The sequence below is a fragment of the Pongo pygmaeus genome, chromosome 18 (assembly GCF_028885625.2).
Source record: "Pongo pygmaeus isolate AG05252 chromosome 18, NHGRI_mPonPyg2-v2.0_pri, whole genome shotgun sequence".
NCBI lineage: Eukaryota > Metazoa > Chordata > Mammalia > Primates > Hominidae > Pongo > Pongo pygmaeus.
The window spans coordinates 23,620,336-23,633,801 of NC_072391.2; the positions used below are offsets into that span (position 1 = coordinate 23,620,336).

General features: G+C 55.3%; 1 protein-coding gene across 1 annotated transcript in view; it reads right to left on the bottom strand.

The window, feature by feature from the left end:
- Positions 1-13,466, bottom strand: part of LOC129016364 (uncharacterized) — a 154,094-nt gene that overhangs the window by 22,788 nt on the left and 117,840 nt on the right. The window contains 8 exon segments of the mRNA XM_063654026.1: positions 1,679-1,843; positions 3,492-3,653; positions 4,657-4,785; positions 4,887-5,000; positions 6,442-6,582; positions 7,202-7,323; positions 9,921-10,083; positions 12,407-12,544. Coding sequence (XP_063510096.1) covers positions 1,679-1,843; positions 3,492-3,653; positions 4,657-4,785; positions 4,887-5,000; positions 6,442-6,582; positions 7,202-7,323; positions 9,921-10,083; positions 12,407-12,544 — 1,134 coding nt within the window.

The window sequence follows — 13,466 nt, forward strand, 5'->3', positions numbered from 1 at the left end:
CTTCCCTAGGACTTTGAGAGGAGTGTGGCCCTGCTGACAGCTTGCTTTTGGACTTCTGGCCTCTAGAACTGTGACACCATACCTGTCTTTTGCATTAAGGCTTCCAGTTGGTGGCAATTTAATACAGTAGTCCTAGGAATCAAATACAGGATGCTTACTAAACATGCAGAAGCATGTCGATCTCTGAGGAGACCAAGTTGGTAATAGGGCTACAGCCCAGGACTCCTATGGAATGTAAGTGAGCACAATGTGATCCTGCCAGGCAGGTGGGGGCAGGGGACGGTCTACAGCAGACCACACGGAGTTGGCCCAGGACGGCTTCCAGCATCTGAGCTCAGCCCCGCTTGGTGTCATTGAAAAGCAAGGGCCATGCCTGCCTCTGTGCAGCCTGGGTGAGTGCCTGACCTCCCTGAATCTGTCCCTCATCTGTCCTGGGGCCACTGGGTTGGGGTGAGGAACAAACAAGGCTGGGGAAGCCTTCTGACCACTCCACAGACCCCAGAATGGAGCAAGTGAGAAGGGGTCAGAACAGCTGTCCCAAATAAATCGGGGACAGGGAAGCAAGAGGACCGGCCTCTTGCCGAGCATCCGCCATGGGTTCACTCCCAGGGCTCCAGTTCCATCAGGCACGGGGCTTACAGAGCCAGGGGCAGGCAGGGGGCAGGCAGGGGCCTGGCTGGAAACGGGGAAGTGACAGTTGGTCCCGGAGAACAAGAACGTTGGAAGGAGAAACTCCTTTGAAATGGCCACGGCTGCTGAACTCTCAACCCAGAAACGGCATCCTCATCCAGCTCGGATGCCGGGAAGGGAGGGAACTCCCCCTCTCACAAGCACCTGCTACATGCAGATGTTGTACAAATGTGTTTCCTCCTAACGATTCTGCAAGAGAGATGGTATTTGTTCCCATTTGACAGAGGGGAAGACTGAGGCTCAGCAAAGGCAAGTCACAAGGTCAAGTTCACCTGGCCAGGGAGACAGAGGAGGTGGATGGAAACGCCGAGAGAGCACCTGCTACGTCACGTGCCTTGGCTATGCAGGCAGCGGGAACCGGTATCCAGACTCCCAAAAACCACCCTGTGAAATATCTGATCCCCTCCTACAGATGAGGAAACAGATGCTCAGAGAGGTTCCTTCCTGGGATCACCTGGCCAGGTCAGGGCAGAGTAGGTATTGGAGGCCAACTCTGCCCCTTCCTACTTCCCAGGGCTGCTGGGAGGAAGGAGGGGGAGGAGATGGTGCCAATAATGGCTAATAGTAAATACTTACGTAGTGGCTGTTTTCTCTCAGGCACTGCTCTAAGCTGTCTGTGCCTATGAATATATTTAATCCTTGCAATATTAACCCCATGGGAGATAGGGCCAGTACAATTATTATACCCATTTTACAGGGGAGGTCAGGTACCAGGAGGCAGCAGGGCTGGGATTCAAACTTGGGCAGCCCAGCCACTGCCTCTCCGTTATAGGAAGGGCCGGGTGTTGGGACTGTGGAGGAGCTGCTTTAGGCCTGGGGTTCAGCAGGTGTTTCCTCCGACCCAGAGTGAATGCTGGTTTGCGGTTCCTCAGATGGCCACTAGATGGCAGGGCCGCCCAAGCAGTTGGGGGCCTGCTGGCCAGGGAGGAACTGGAGGGAAGCCAGGGCATCTTTCCCAGGGACTGTCAGCCCCATCCTGGCCACCGACCTCCAGTGCCCCGGAGAAGTCAGCTGAATGAGGCCTGCTGTGGTTTTGGAGGGTCAAGCTGAGATGCAGGCCGTGGTCTGGGTCTGGTGCGAGGCCCAGGTGGCAGCGGGAACGCAGCAGGAGTCCACCCTGGCCCAGGGTGTGTTCCCCGACGACCAAGAGGGCCTGGGACGAGAGAGTCTAGGTGTCAGGCAGGCACAGGGGACGGCAGCTTCCTCTCTCCCCAGTCTCCTGCACCGAGAATGCAGCAGCTGCCACCTCCCAGCCTCCACACCTGTCCCAGCTCACAGCTGACCTCTAAGAAACGCAAATCAGACGCCGTCCCCTAAGGCAAACCAGGCTCTGGCATGGCCTGTGGGCTGCTTTGTTGTCCCAACCTCACTTCCCTTGCTCCCTCTGTAAGGGCTGCCCCGTGTTCCTCAAGGCAGAGTCGTGCCTTAGGCCCCTTCCCTCTGCAGGGCTCACACTCACCAGTGAGGCCCCTTTTGCAATCCCCTGGCCCCTCTCTCTGCCTCATTCCTGCACAGCGTTTACGACACCCTGACCATAGACCATGCATCTCTAGTTTGTTCTATCTTCCTGGCGCCACTGGAGTGCACCACCCAGGAGGCCGGCACCTAGGCTGTCTCTTTCACATCCAGTCCCTGCACCTAGAGCACAGCCTGGCATAGGTGAAACACACAAATGTTTTCTGAATGAACAGAGGAAAAGATAAGGGGTGGGAAACTGGTTTGGGGCCGAATCTGCTCACTGCCCACTCTTGTAAATACTTTTTTTTTTTTTTTTTTTTGAGACAGAGATGTGCTCTGTCACCAGGCTGGAGTGCAATGGCGCGATCTCAGCTCACTGCAACCTCCGCCTCCCAGGTTCAAGCGATTCTCCTACCTCAGCCTCCTGAGTAGCTAGGACTACATGCACGTGCCACCATGCCCAGTTCATTTTTTCTATTTTTAGTAGAGATGAGGTTTCACCATGTTAGCCAGGATGGTCTCGATCTCCTGACCTCGTGATCCACCTGCCTCGGCCTCCCAAAGTGGTGGGATTACAGGGGTGCGCCACCGTGCCCAGCTTGTAAATACTTTTACTGGAATACAGCCATAAGGATTCATTTACATATTGTCTATAGCTGCTTTCACAAGACAGTGGTACAGTTGGTTGTTGGAACAGAGACTGAATGGTTCATAAAGCCTAAAATATTTACTATCTGTCTCTTTACAGAAGAGTATGAGTCCTTGGGATGGAGGGAGGGAGGGAGGGATGGATGGATGGACGGACGGATGAATGGATGTGAGGGAGGGAGGGTTGGAGGATGAATGGATGGAGAGAGAGGGTACGTGGGAGGGCAGATATAGGGGGATGGATGGAAGATAGGAAGGAGGATGGAAGGATGCATGAAGGAATGGATGGATGGGTTGGTGGATGGAAGAACCAATCAACCAGCTACCAATCCCAGGAGGGGAAAGGGGTTGAGGAAAAGGGGTCCCAACACCTCTCCCCTGGGGCAGTGATGACTACAGCAGCTCTAACTTATGTGCCTGGCACCAAGGCTGAGCATTCCTGCATCACGTCTCTCTTAAGTCTCACCATCACTCTACATGCTGGAACCTGCTGCTCCTTCATCAGATGAAACACCAGAGGCTCAGAGAGAAGATGCGCCCTGCCCAGTCACCCAGCGGGCAAATGGCAGAGCCACCATGCTGGCGTCTGGCTGCCTCGCTTACACCCCTGCATTCTGCGGGCACCACCCTCCCTGCTGCCCCCTCACCATGGGTCCCTGGTCCTCCAGCTGCCCCCTTCTGCAGGGCAGACTCACCCTGGGCAGGTCACAGAGCCCCACGTGGAAGGAGTGCCGCAGCCAGCGTGCATAGTCAGTCTGTACTTCTCCCCAGAAGCTCTGACGGGTACAAGAGGCCCCGAGGACGTGCTCCAGCGTGGCCTCCACGATGATTTTGTTTGGCTGAGGTGGCCAATGCCTCTGGAATGAGAGGGCCCATGGGTCAGGGGCTCATCACCTAAGAGAATGCCCATGGCCAGCTGCAGCTGGAGACCCTCACCTAGGCAAGAGCATGTGCCAGGAATGTGCCGTCAGAGCTCTCATCAGCCACAGCACCCCCTTACACTCTGGGACAGGATTTTTTTTTTTTTTTTTTTTTTTTGAGACAGAGTCTCACTCTGTAGCCCAGGCTGGAGTGCAGTGGCACGATCTTGACTCACTGCAACCTCTACCTCCCAGGTTCAAGCGATTCTCCCACCTCAGCCTCCCAAATAGCTAGGATTACAGGTACATGCCACAATGACTGACTTCTTTTTTTTTTTTTTTTTAATTCTTTAGTAGAGATGGGGTTTCGCCATGTTGGCCAGGCTGTTCTCGAACTCCTGACTTCAGGTGATCCCCCCACCTCAGCCTCCCAAAGTGCTGGGATTACAGGTGTGATTCACCATGCCCCGCCCGTGGCAGGATTTCTGCTGTGAGCACTTAGGGGGCCATGCCTAAGAGCCCCGGGAACCAAAGTGGGAGGCCCAGCGGAGGAAGGGGCTTCCAGAGCCAGCTCTCCCCATTTCTCCATGGCCTGGTTCCTGCCCCAGGCTCTGCAGAACAGTGCTCGGCCCCATGAGGAGCCCTATCAGGTAGTGATGCTGGAGGAGACCAGACCTGATACCTCCGGGAACCTGAGCTCCCAATCTCCCTCCGCCCCGTCCTGAGAAGGCCCCTAGCATCCCACCTCCTTCCCCGTCTGTTCCCAGCATCTCGGGCCGGTCCCCTTGCTTTTCTTGTCTTCCAGAGCCCTCACCACATCCCAGTTAGGAAGGGAACCATTTCACAGATGAGAACACTAAGGCTCACAGCAGAGAAGTGAGTTGCCCAGTATCCCGCAAGCACTGGAACCCAGGACCATGTGGTCCCAGAGCCGGACACTCCTATGGCAGGTGGAGCCGCCTGGGGGTTCCCTGCCCAGATGCTGCTCCCCCGACCTCACCTCGTATGTCACGTTCTGCCGCATGCGGTGTTGGCCCCAGGACAGGTCGAGCTGTTCAACGAACACAGCTGGGGTCTGCGTGAAGTTCCCGCAGGCCTGGAGGGTGTTCAGGCCCCAGGTTTCCTGGAGCTGATAGGGAAGAGAATACGGTACATGACCTGGGGGGCCAGCTGAGAAGCCTGGAGCGAGGGGGAGCCCCACAGTCGGTGCAGCGGTCAGGCCCCACATACCTGCCCCGGGGAGGCGGCCAGGCAGCCGTCCCAGGCGGTGCTGTGTGCTGAGGACCCGCCAGCCCAGGTGAGCTGCAGGGCCGCAGGTTGTCCTCTGTTCCAGGTGAGCTGCACCTGCATTGGGATGGGAGGGCAGTGGTGGGGAAAGGGGGACACGTTGGAGAGAGGAAAGGCTAACGGCGCCCCCACACCCCATCTCTGTTGGGAAATGAGACGCTAGGGAGGATGGAGAAGCTGGTGCCCCTCCGCCAGATATCCCTAGAAGAACTAGGATGGAGGGTGGAGAGACTGCCCTGCCCACCCCCATCTCTGGAAGAGCCCAGAGCCATTCCTGGGCTGGAGACTGAAAGCATTTAAATGAAAAAAAAAAAAAGGCCTCATCCCCAACACCCAGACTCAGCATTTCCAAAGACAGAAAGCAATCGTGCTCCTCACTGGGGCCTCCAGGGCCAGCATGATCTGTCCCTGTCCATCTGACCTCATCTCCCTGTCACCCATCCCTCCCAGTCACTCTGTTCCCATCTTATTTCCCTTCCAGCCCTCCCTGAAGCACCCGGCTCGTTCCCACCACAGGGCCTTTGCACGGGCTTTTCCTGCTGCCTACAGTGCTGCTCCTCCAGCTTCTCGCAAGCCCAGCTCCTTCCCATCCCGGGGCCGCCTCCCCCATGAGGCCCTCACTGACCACCCACCTTACAGTAGCTGCCCCACCCACCTGCCTAGTCACTCTCAATCTCACATCTTTTTTTTTCTTCTGTGACCAAGTCTCACTCTGTCACCCAGGCTGGAGTGCAGTGGCATGATCTTGGCTCACTGTGACCTTCACCTCCCGGGCTCAAACGATCCTCCCGCCTCAGCCTCCCGAGCAGCTGGGATTGCAGGCACACACCACTACACCCAGCTAATTTTTATATTTTTAGTAGAGACAGGATTTTGCCATGTTGGCCAGGCTGATCTTGAATTCTTGGCCTCAAGTAATCCACCGGCCTCGGCCTCCCTCAGTGCTGGGATTACAGGCGTGAGCCATTGCGCCCGGCCCCTCTTTACTACTTTATGGTGCTTATCACACCTTCTGATTTTTTAATTCATTCTTTGGCTTGAATTCTGGAGAGCGTCTTTTGCCTGCACACAGCTGGCCTATTGTCCTTCCTTTCACAGATGGAAAAACCTGAGTCTCAGAGAGGTGATAGGAGACACACAACGCCCCCCAGCCAGACTGGGAGCCCAGCTGCCTCAGTCAGTCCCTGAAGCTACCACTGAACAACCAACTATAAATGATCAATCAGAGACGCCTGTACCTGTTTCCCACATTAAAATGTGAGCTATCCTCAAACACTGCGTGGTATACAGTAGATGCTTAATGAGGTATTGATAAAGGAATGATTGAATGAAGGATCCCAGAGATCCCCAGGCTTCAGGAAGCTGTGATTCTGGAGAAGTCCTTGTCACTGATGAACATACTCTCCTTCTCCTACCGGAGGTGCCCAGACCCACAGGCTCAGCCAAGTGGCTCCCACCTCCAGCCCCGGCCAAGGGCGCCTGGGACATCCTCACTCACCTGCCGGCTCTGCCTGCCACCCCTGCTCTCAGCAAGGCCACTGGCCTCGGCTTGCCGCCAAGAGAGGTTGAATGGGTGAGCCAGGGCCAGGCGGGCGGCCAGCTCACTCTTCCCCAGCCACAGGGACGAAGAGACCAGCACCTAGGGAGGGAGACAGACTCAGCCAGTGGCCTTGCCCAGACAGGCCGCACTTGTTTCCCACCCTCACAGACCACCTTTCTCCATCGAGGTCAAGGCTGCAAAAGGGCAGGTGGCTTTGAGCAAAAAACCCCACCCCTGTGCAAAGCCCTCGGAGAGCTCAGCCCATTTCACAGAGGAGGAAATCAAGGCTTAGAGAGGAGCAGATGGAGCAAACACAGGACAGAGATGGGACTGGAGATCGCGCTCCTCCTCCACTGTCTTCCCTTAGCTCTGTGGCCCCAGGCAGGTCGCTGCACCTCTAAGATCTTCAATTTCGTCATCTGAACACGGGGCTATTAATAGCGCCGAGCAGATGGGAGGCTGATGTGTGGGTTCACGCACAGAACCTATCACGGGATAAGCATTCGGGGCCTGTTAGCCACCGTCATTGCCGTGGCTGTCAAGGTGTTGTGGGGACCCAGGTCTCCTGCTGCCCTCCCACAGTCCCTTGGGGATGTGGTACAGCCTCATCGGCCCCAGATAAGGCTCCTCAGGCAGGGGAGGGCCCCAAAGACCCCACTCAGCCTGCAGGGTGGAGTTCAGCTCTGCCCCAGGGTCACCTTCCGGCCCTGACACCTACCTGGTCCCTGCCATCCCAGCCGACAACCAGGCCATCCCGGTGGCTGCCTCCCGAATGCTCTGAGGACAGGCGGAGGCTGCAGTGTCGCGGCAGCGGGAGGAGCAGCGGGTGGGTGAGCTCCACTGAGTGGGTGAGGACACACACAAAGGGTAGGGCATGTGAGCTGAGGTCAGCAGCTCCAGGCCCAACGGGGTTCAGGGGACTCAGCTGACGCCACTGCCAGCTCACGCAAGTGGCCGCTCGGGGGCCACACAGCCAGATAATTTTCACAAAACTCAGAAGCTACACACTCACTTTGTCACCATTACCACTCGACACCCTGCACTGTCCCTGTGGGAGCCCCGTTACAATGAGACTCTGAGGCTCCTCCAAGAGGTGGCGTCTGCCTCCCCAGCCCTTGAAGCTGGGCTGGCCTCGTGATGTGCTAATAAAATTCAGCGAAGTTGACTGAGTGCCAGTTCGAAGCCCAGGCCTTAGGAGGCCTCACCCCGCTTCCTCCCTTGAAGCCCTGTCGAGCCACATGAGAACAAACCCTGCTAGCCTGTGGGCTGGTGCCACCTGGGGTTGGGGAGAGCCTGGTTTCAGCTCAGGATGTCCTAGCGCAGCTGACAACTAGCCAGCCCCTGGGCAGGCCGGAGAGCCCAGCCAAGGCCAGCAGAGCCGCCCGCTCACCCTACAGCTGATCTGGAACATGAGGAAGACCAGAAAAGCTGCCCAGGTGACCCACAGCCTCGTGAGCAAGGCGCCACGCTTGCTCTATGCCACTGAGTTTCGGAATACTTTGTTACCATCCTGAATCAGGAGCTGATGGGGGCAGCCACAGCCTCGACAACCTGCATCCTTCTTGGGTGGCCTCGCATGCACAGGTGCCCCGCGCCCCCTCGGAAGCCCCACACCCCATGCCAACGTCTGCTGTCCTGTGCTCTCCTTCCATCTTGGGTGTGACAGGTGGCACCCCATAGCTGAGTCCTCGCAACAGACGGCCTCCGCACCCCGGGTTTTCTTCCTTTGTCCCCCAGGTGAGTCAAGCTGCCCTGACCTCCGGCATCACTTGACCCCATCTCCTGAGGCCCCTGAGCAGCCCTGCTTTCCCAGACCCCACAGCAGGAGGCTGCCCGAGGCCCCTTTGCATGTTGGTGACCTGTGAGCTCTGCACAAAGGGCACCCACCTGTTCGGAGGGTCTGCAGGAGCTGTGCCCAGAGACACTGGCACTGGCTGGTTCTCAGGGCATCACCCAGTCATTGGTTCTGGGGAGGCTGACCACACACAGGGCTAGAACCCTTTGTTCCTGCCACCTGCTGACCCCACCTGCAACACTGTCACCACTGTGTGGGGCTGCAGGCTGTGTAGCTCACCAAGGGTGGCACGAATAAACACACACACAGAGGCATGCACACACGTGCATGTATACACACACATACACACACGCACACATACACACATGAGCACACAGAATAAACACACACGTGCATGTATACACACACATGCACACATGAGCACACACATACACGCATGCACACTGCCTTGGCTTGCTGGGGACCTGCTCACTTCTTCTGTCTTCCAGGGCACACATGTGGCAAACGTGATGCTGGGAGGATTCCATCAGGCCACCTGGCAAGCCGTGCCTCCAGGCTGGGGTCTGCACTCTGTCTCCACACCTGGCAGGTCGTGGGTCAGGCTCTGCTCTGTGCTCAGGGGGTTTCTCACACAGAAACTGAGTCTTGTGGCTGCACAGGCCACGAATTACAGCCCCTTCCAGGGATGCCTGTTTCTGGAGGACCCCAGGGCTCATGGCTGCTGTCATTGGCACTACATCAGCACTCACCTCCCCTGGCACCAGAACTGCCCAGGGATGCCACCCCTTCCATGCCCTGGCCCCTTCTCCTTGCCCGGCTGCACTCAGGATAAGCCCCAGCTCCACTCTGTGAGCTGAGACCCTGCACGACCTGGGTCTCCCAGCCCTCCTGCCTCACCTCATCCCTTCTCCCCATTCCAGCCATGCTAGCCTCACTACTGCTGCTCCACACACAAGGCTCATTTCCACGCGGGGCCTTCCGCCTGAAGTGCCTCTGCTCAGATCTGCCTCTCAGTCAGCTCCTTCTCATCCTTCAGATCTCAGTTCAGAAGTCACCTCCTCCAAGACGCCTTCCCAGACCACCCCACCTAAAGGAGGCCCACACCCCACAAAGACCCTGCTTGCTCTCACAGCCTTTCCCACTCGTGGAAATGGTCATGTTTGATGTTATTTTGCTTATGTGCGTCTTGTTGCTCAATGCCTGTCTCCCCGAGGGGTGACACCTGGGCCATCTTGCTTCCTGATGGACCCCTGGTGCCTAGAATCACACCTGGGATATGCAGGTGCTCAGTCATGGCTTTTTTGAGACTGAGTCTCGCTCTGTCACCCAGGCTGGAGTGCAGTGGCTCAATCCTGGCTCTCTGCAACCTCTGCCTCCCAGGTTCAAGTGATTCTTCTGTCTCAGCCTCCCAAGTAGCTGGGATCACAGGCACCCACCACCATGCCCGGCTAATTTTTGTATTTTTAGTAGAGACGGGGTATCACCATGTTGGCCAGGCTGGTCTCAAACTCCTGACCTCAAGTGATCCACCCACCTCGGCCTCCCAAAGTGCTTGGATTACAGGCATGAGCCACCGCGCCTGGCCAGGGATGATTTCTTGAGTGACTGGGCCATCCCTGCCTGCAGCCCCTCACACACTCACCCTGCAGGCTGAGGTTCCTGGCGGGCTTGGGGAAAGGCCCAGAGAGGCTCCCGGTGAGGGCCACCTCCTGGCCATCCCACAGCACCACTTGGCGCAGGACACGGGTCCCATGAGCTTGCTCGTATGTGGTCTGCAGGACCAGCTCCCCGGGAAGAGCGCTGAGCTGGAAGAGAATGATGGCGTCATGGGGGAACCCGACCCACGCTTCTGCCTGGGATGGGAAAGAAGAGAAGCTTGCAGAGGAGGTAAAAGGGAATATTTGCGGATCATTTACAGTTTCCTGCGTGGTTACATATGCAGGGGATCAAAAACCCAAATGCTTCCTAAGGATGAGCAGCTAATTTAAAGGAGAGGAGTGGGTGAGGGGAGTATGGCCAACAGGAGACAGCACAGAACAGCCACTTCTCAATTCCATAGCCAAGCTGTGTGGCTCTGGGCGTTTTTCAACCTCTCTGAGCCTCAGTTTCCTAGAAAATAGAGGCCAGAAAGTGTCAACCTTTACAAGATGATACAAGTGGTGCACTCAGCCCAGGGCTACACGGTGGAGAGGAGCTTGTAGGAGCCACGCAGTTGGTATTGCGGTTTCTCAATCATGTAGCGAGCAGGTATCATCTCCCAAGTCAGTGCTGAGTGCCTGGCTACAAACCTAGCCAAGACCTGGTCCTGGCCCTTAAGGGGCTCCCAGGGAGATAGTCACAGGACAAAAAAATGATGGGATAAGGTGACAAGGATGGTCACAAGAGACATTCAAGGGAGAAAGGAATGCAGAGAAGCAAGCTTGGGGAGGAGGTGGGGAGGAGCACTCTAGGCAGATGGAAGAGCCTGTGCAAAGGTTTGGAGAGGGACGCCATCCCTGCTGGTGGGTACCACAGTCCGAGGGTGACTTGAGGGCACTGCAGGGGGACTGCTGGGGTGGGGTAGGAAGTTTGCTCTTAAACATCTCTAAAACCTAGCACTACTGCCCCCAGCTTCATCCACACAGTATTATTGCCCTGCCCCTGTCCATTATGGGGCTTCCTCACTGCTCACTTCTGCCACCTGTAGGTCCCTCCCCACACAGCAGCCAGAGGGATCTGAAATCATCATTTATTTGATCACAGCCTCAAAGGCTTCTAGTAGCAGACAGAACACAATACAAACGCCTCCCTGTGGCCTGACACACCCTGTGTGATCAGACCACCTCCTACCATACCCCACCCACCCAGCTCCAGCCCAGTGGCTCCTTGGCCATTCCTAAAACACGCAAACCCATCCCTGCCCCAGGCCCTTTGCATGTCTTGTTCCCTTTGCCTGGAATACTCTTTTTAAAAAATGTATTTTAGATTCAGGGGGTCAGTATGCATGTTTGTTACCTAGGTATATTGTGTAATGGTGGGGACTGGGCTTCTAGCGTCCCTGTCACCCAAATATTGAACATCATACCCAGCAGGTAATTTTTCAACCCTCGGCTCCCTCTCACCCTCCTCCCTTTTGGATCCCTTAGTGTTTACTGTTTCCATCTTTATGTCCATGTGTATTCAATGTTTAGCTCCTGCTTACAAGTGAGAACATGCCATGTTGGGTTTTCCGTTTCTGAGCTAGTTCACTTAGGATAATTGCATCCCTACTGCTGCAAAGGACAGAATTTCATTCTTTTTTGTGACTGTGTAGTATTCCACGGTGTATATATACCACAGTCTCTTTACCTGCCTCGAATGCCCCTCCCCCAGAGATTTCTTTTTTCTTTTCTTCTTTTTGAGATGGAGTTTCACTCTTGTTGCCCAGGCCGGAGTGCCACAGTGCAATCTCGGCTCACTGCAACCTCCACATCCTGGGTTCAAGCAATTCTCCTGCCTCAGCCTCCAAAATAGCTGGGATTATAGGCATGTGCCACCACGCCTGGCTAATTCTGTATTTTTAGTAGAGATGGAGTTTCCCCATGTTGGCCATGCTGGTCTCGAACTCCTGACCTCAGGTCATCCACCCGCCTCGGCCTCCCAAAGTGCTGGGATTACAGGCGCGAGCCACCATGCCTGGCCTTCCCCCGGATTTTCAAACGGCTGGTGCTTATCATCCACCACTAGCTCATGTATTGTCTCTTCAGTGGGGCCTTTCCTGGCCACCTAATCTAAATAAGCTCCCTGGTCACTCTCAGTCACTTCAGTACGTTTTCTCCATATCATAGCACTATATGGCATATTTCATTTGTGTGATTTTGGGGAGTCAATCTCCCCCGCTAGAGTGGACACTTGATGAGAGGAAGGATTGATCAGTTCTGTTTTAGGTCACACCCCAGCTTCTGAAATAGTGCCTGGCACCTAGTAGATGCTCCATAAACCATGCAATAAATCCAGCTCAATAAATCCAGCACATTTTGTCCATTTCACAGCCTTGTCTGTCCTTCCTCCCAGGAACCAGGACACTAGGACAATTTTTCTTTTCTCAAAGGGCTGTCCCAGAGGCCCCCCACCCCAGCATGCTCCGGCCCTGGGCTGACCTCCACACACCTGCAGAAAGGTCTGTTCCAGTTTGATGAAGTTGGTGAGACCGGCCTTAGCAGCTACCTGCTGGGTGCTGATGTGAAAATGACGCTCCTCCACGCCCAAGGTGAACATGCTCTGAACCTCACCCTTGGGGTAGTGTAGCTGAGTCAGAGAAAAAAAAAAAAAAAAACACATGATAAAGCTCATCATCAGGGCTCTGATGGAACATTCCAGGAGATGCTGGCTCTAGGCCGAGGGCTCTGCCTCCCAAAGTCCCAGGCCCAAGAGACCCACACCTCCCTGGGCTGGATGAACTTTGATGATGCGAGCGTTTGGAGCCTCAGGTTAGGCCATCAAGTGTGGCCATGGCAACTACCTCCTCATGCCCTCCCTGCTATAACATTAACTTGAAAATATCTACCAGCCTGGCACCAGCAGCCAAGAATTCTAGTTGTAGTACTGTTGCAGACAGCAGGGGGCAGTCTAGCAGAAATAACTATGCTGGGGGGCGTCTCAGCATCAAACACAACAGAATTCCAAGTGTGGACCTACCACTGAGAGGTGAGTGATCTCCAGCTAGTTCCTTAACCATCCAAGCCTTCTAATCCAAAAACAGGGATAAGGACACCTATTTTATTATGAGTTGTTGTGAAAATTGTATGAAATAATGTGCTAACTTCCAGGTTGGCTGAAAAGCAGAATCACTGGAGGGGGAACTTACCAAAAATATAGATTCTGGGCTCCCACTTAAAACCTACAAAAATGGAGTCTCTGGGAAGATGTTCAAGAGCCGTTTTTGTTTGTTTGTTTGTTTGTTTGTTTGTTTTTTGAGAAGGAGTCTTGCTCTGTTGCCCAGGCTGAAGTGCAGTGGCACGATCTCGGCTCACTGCAACTTCTGCCTCCCGGGTTCAAATGATTTTTCTGCCTCAGCCTCCTGAGTAGCTAAGATTACAGGCATGTGCCACCGTGCCCAGCTAATTTTTGTATTTTTAGTAGAGATGGCCACCATGTTGGCCAGGCCAGTCTCAAGCTCCTGACCTCAGGTGACCTGCCCACCTCGGCCTCCCAAAGTGCTGGATTACGG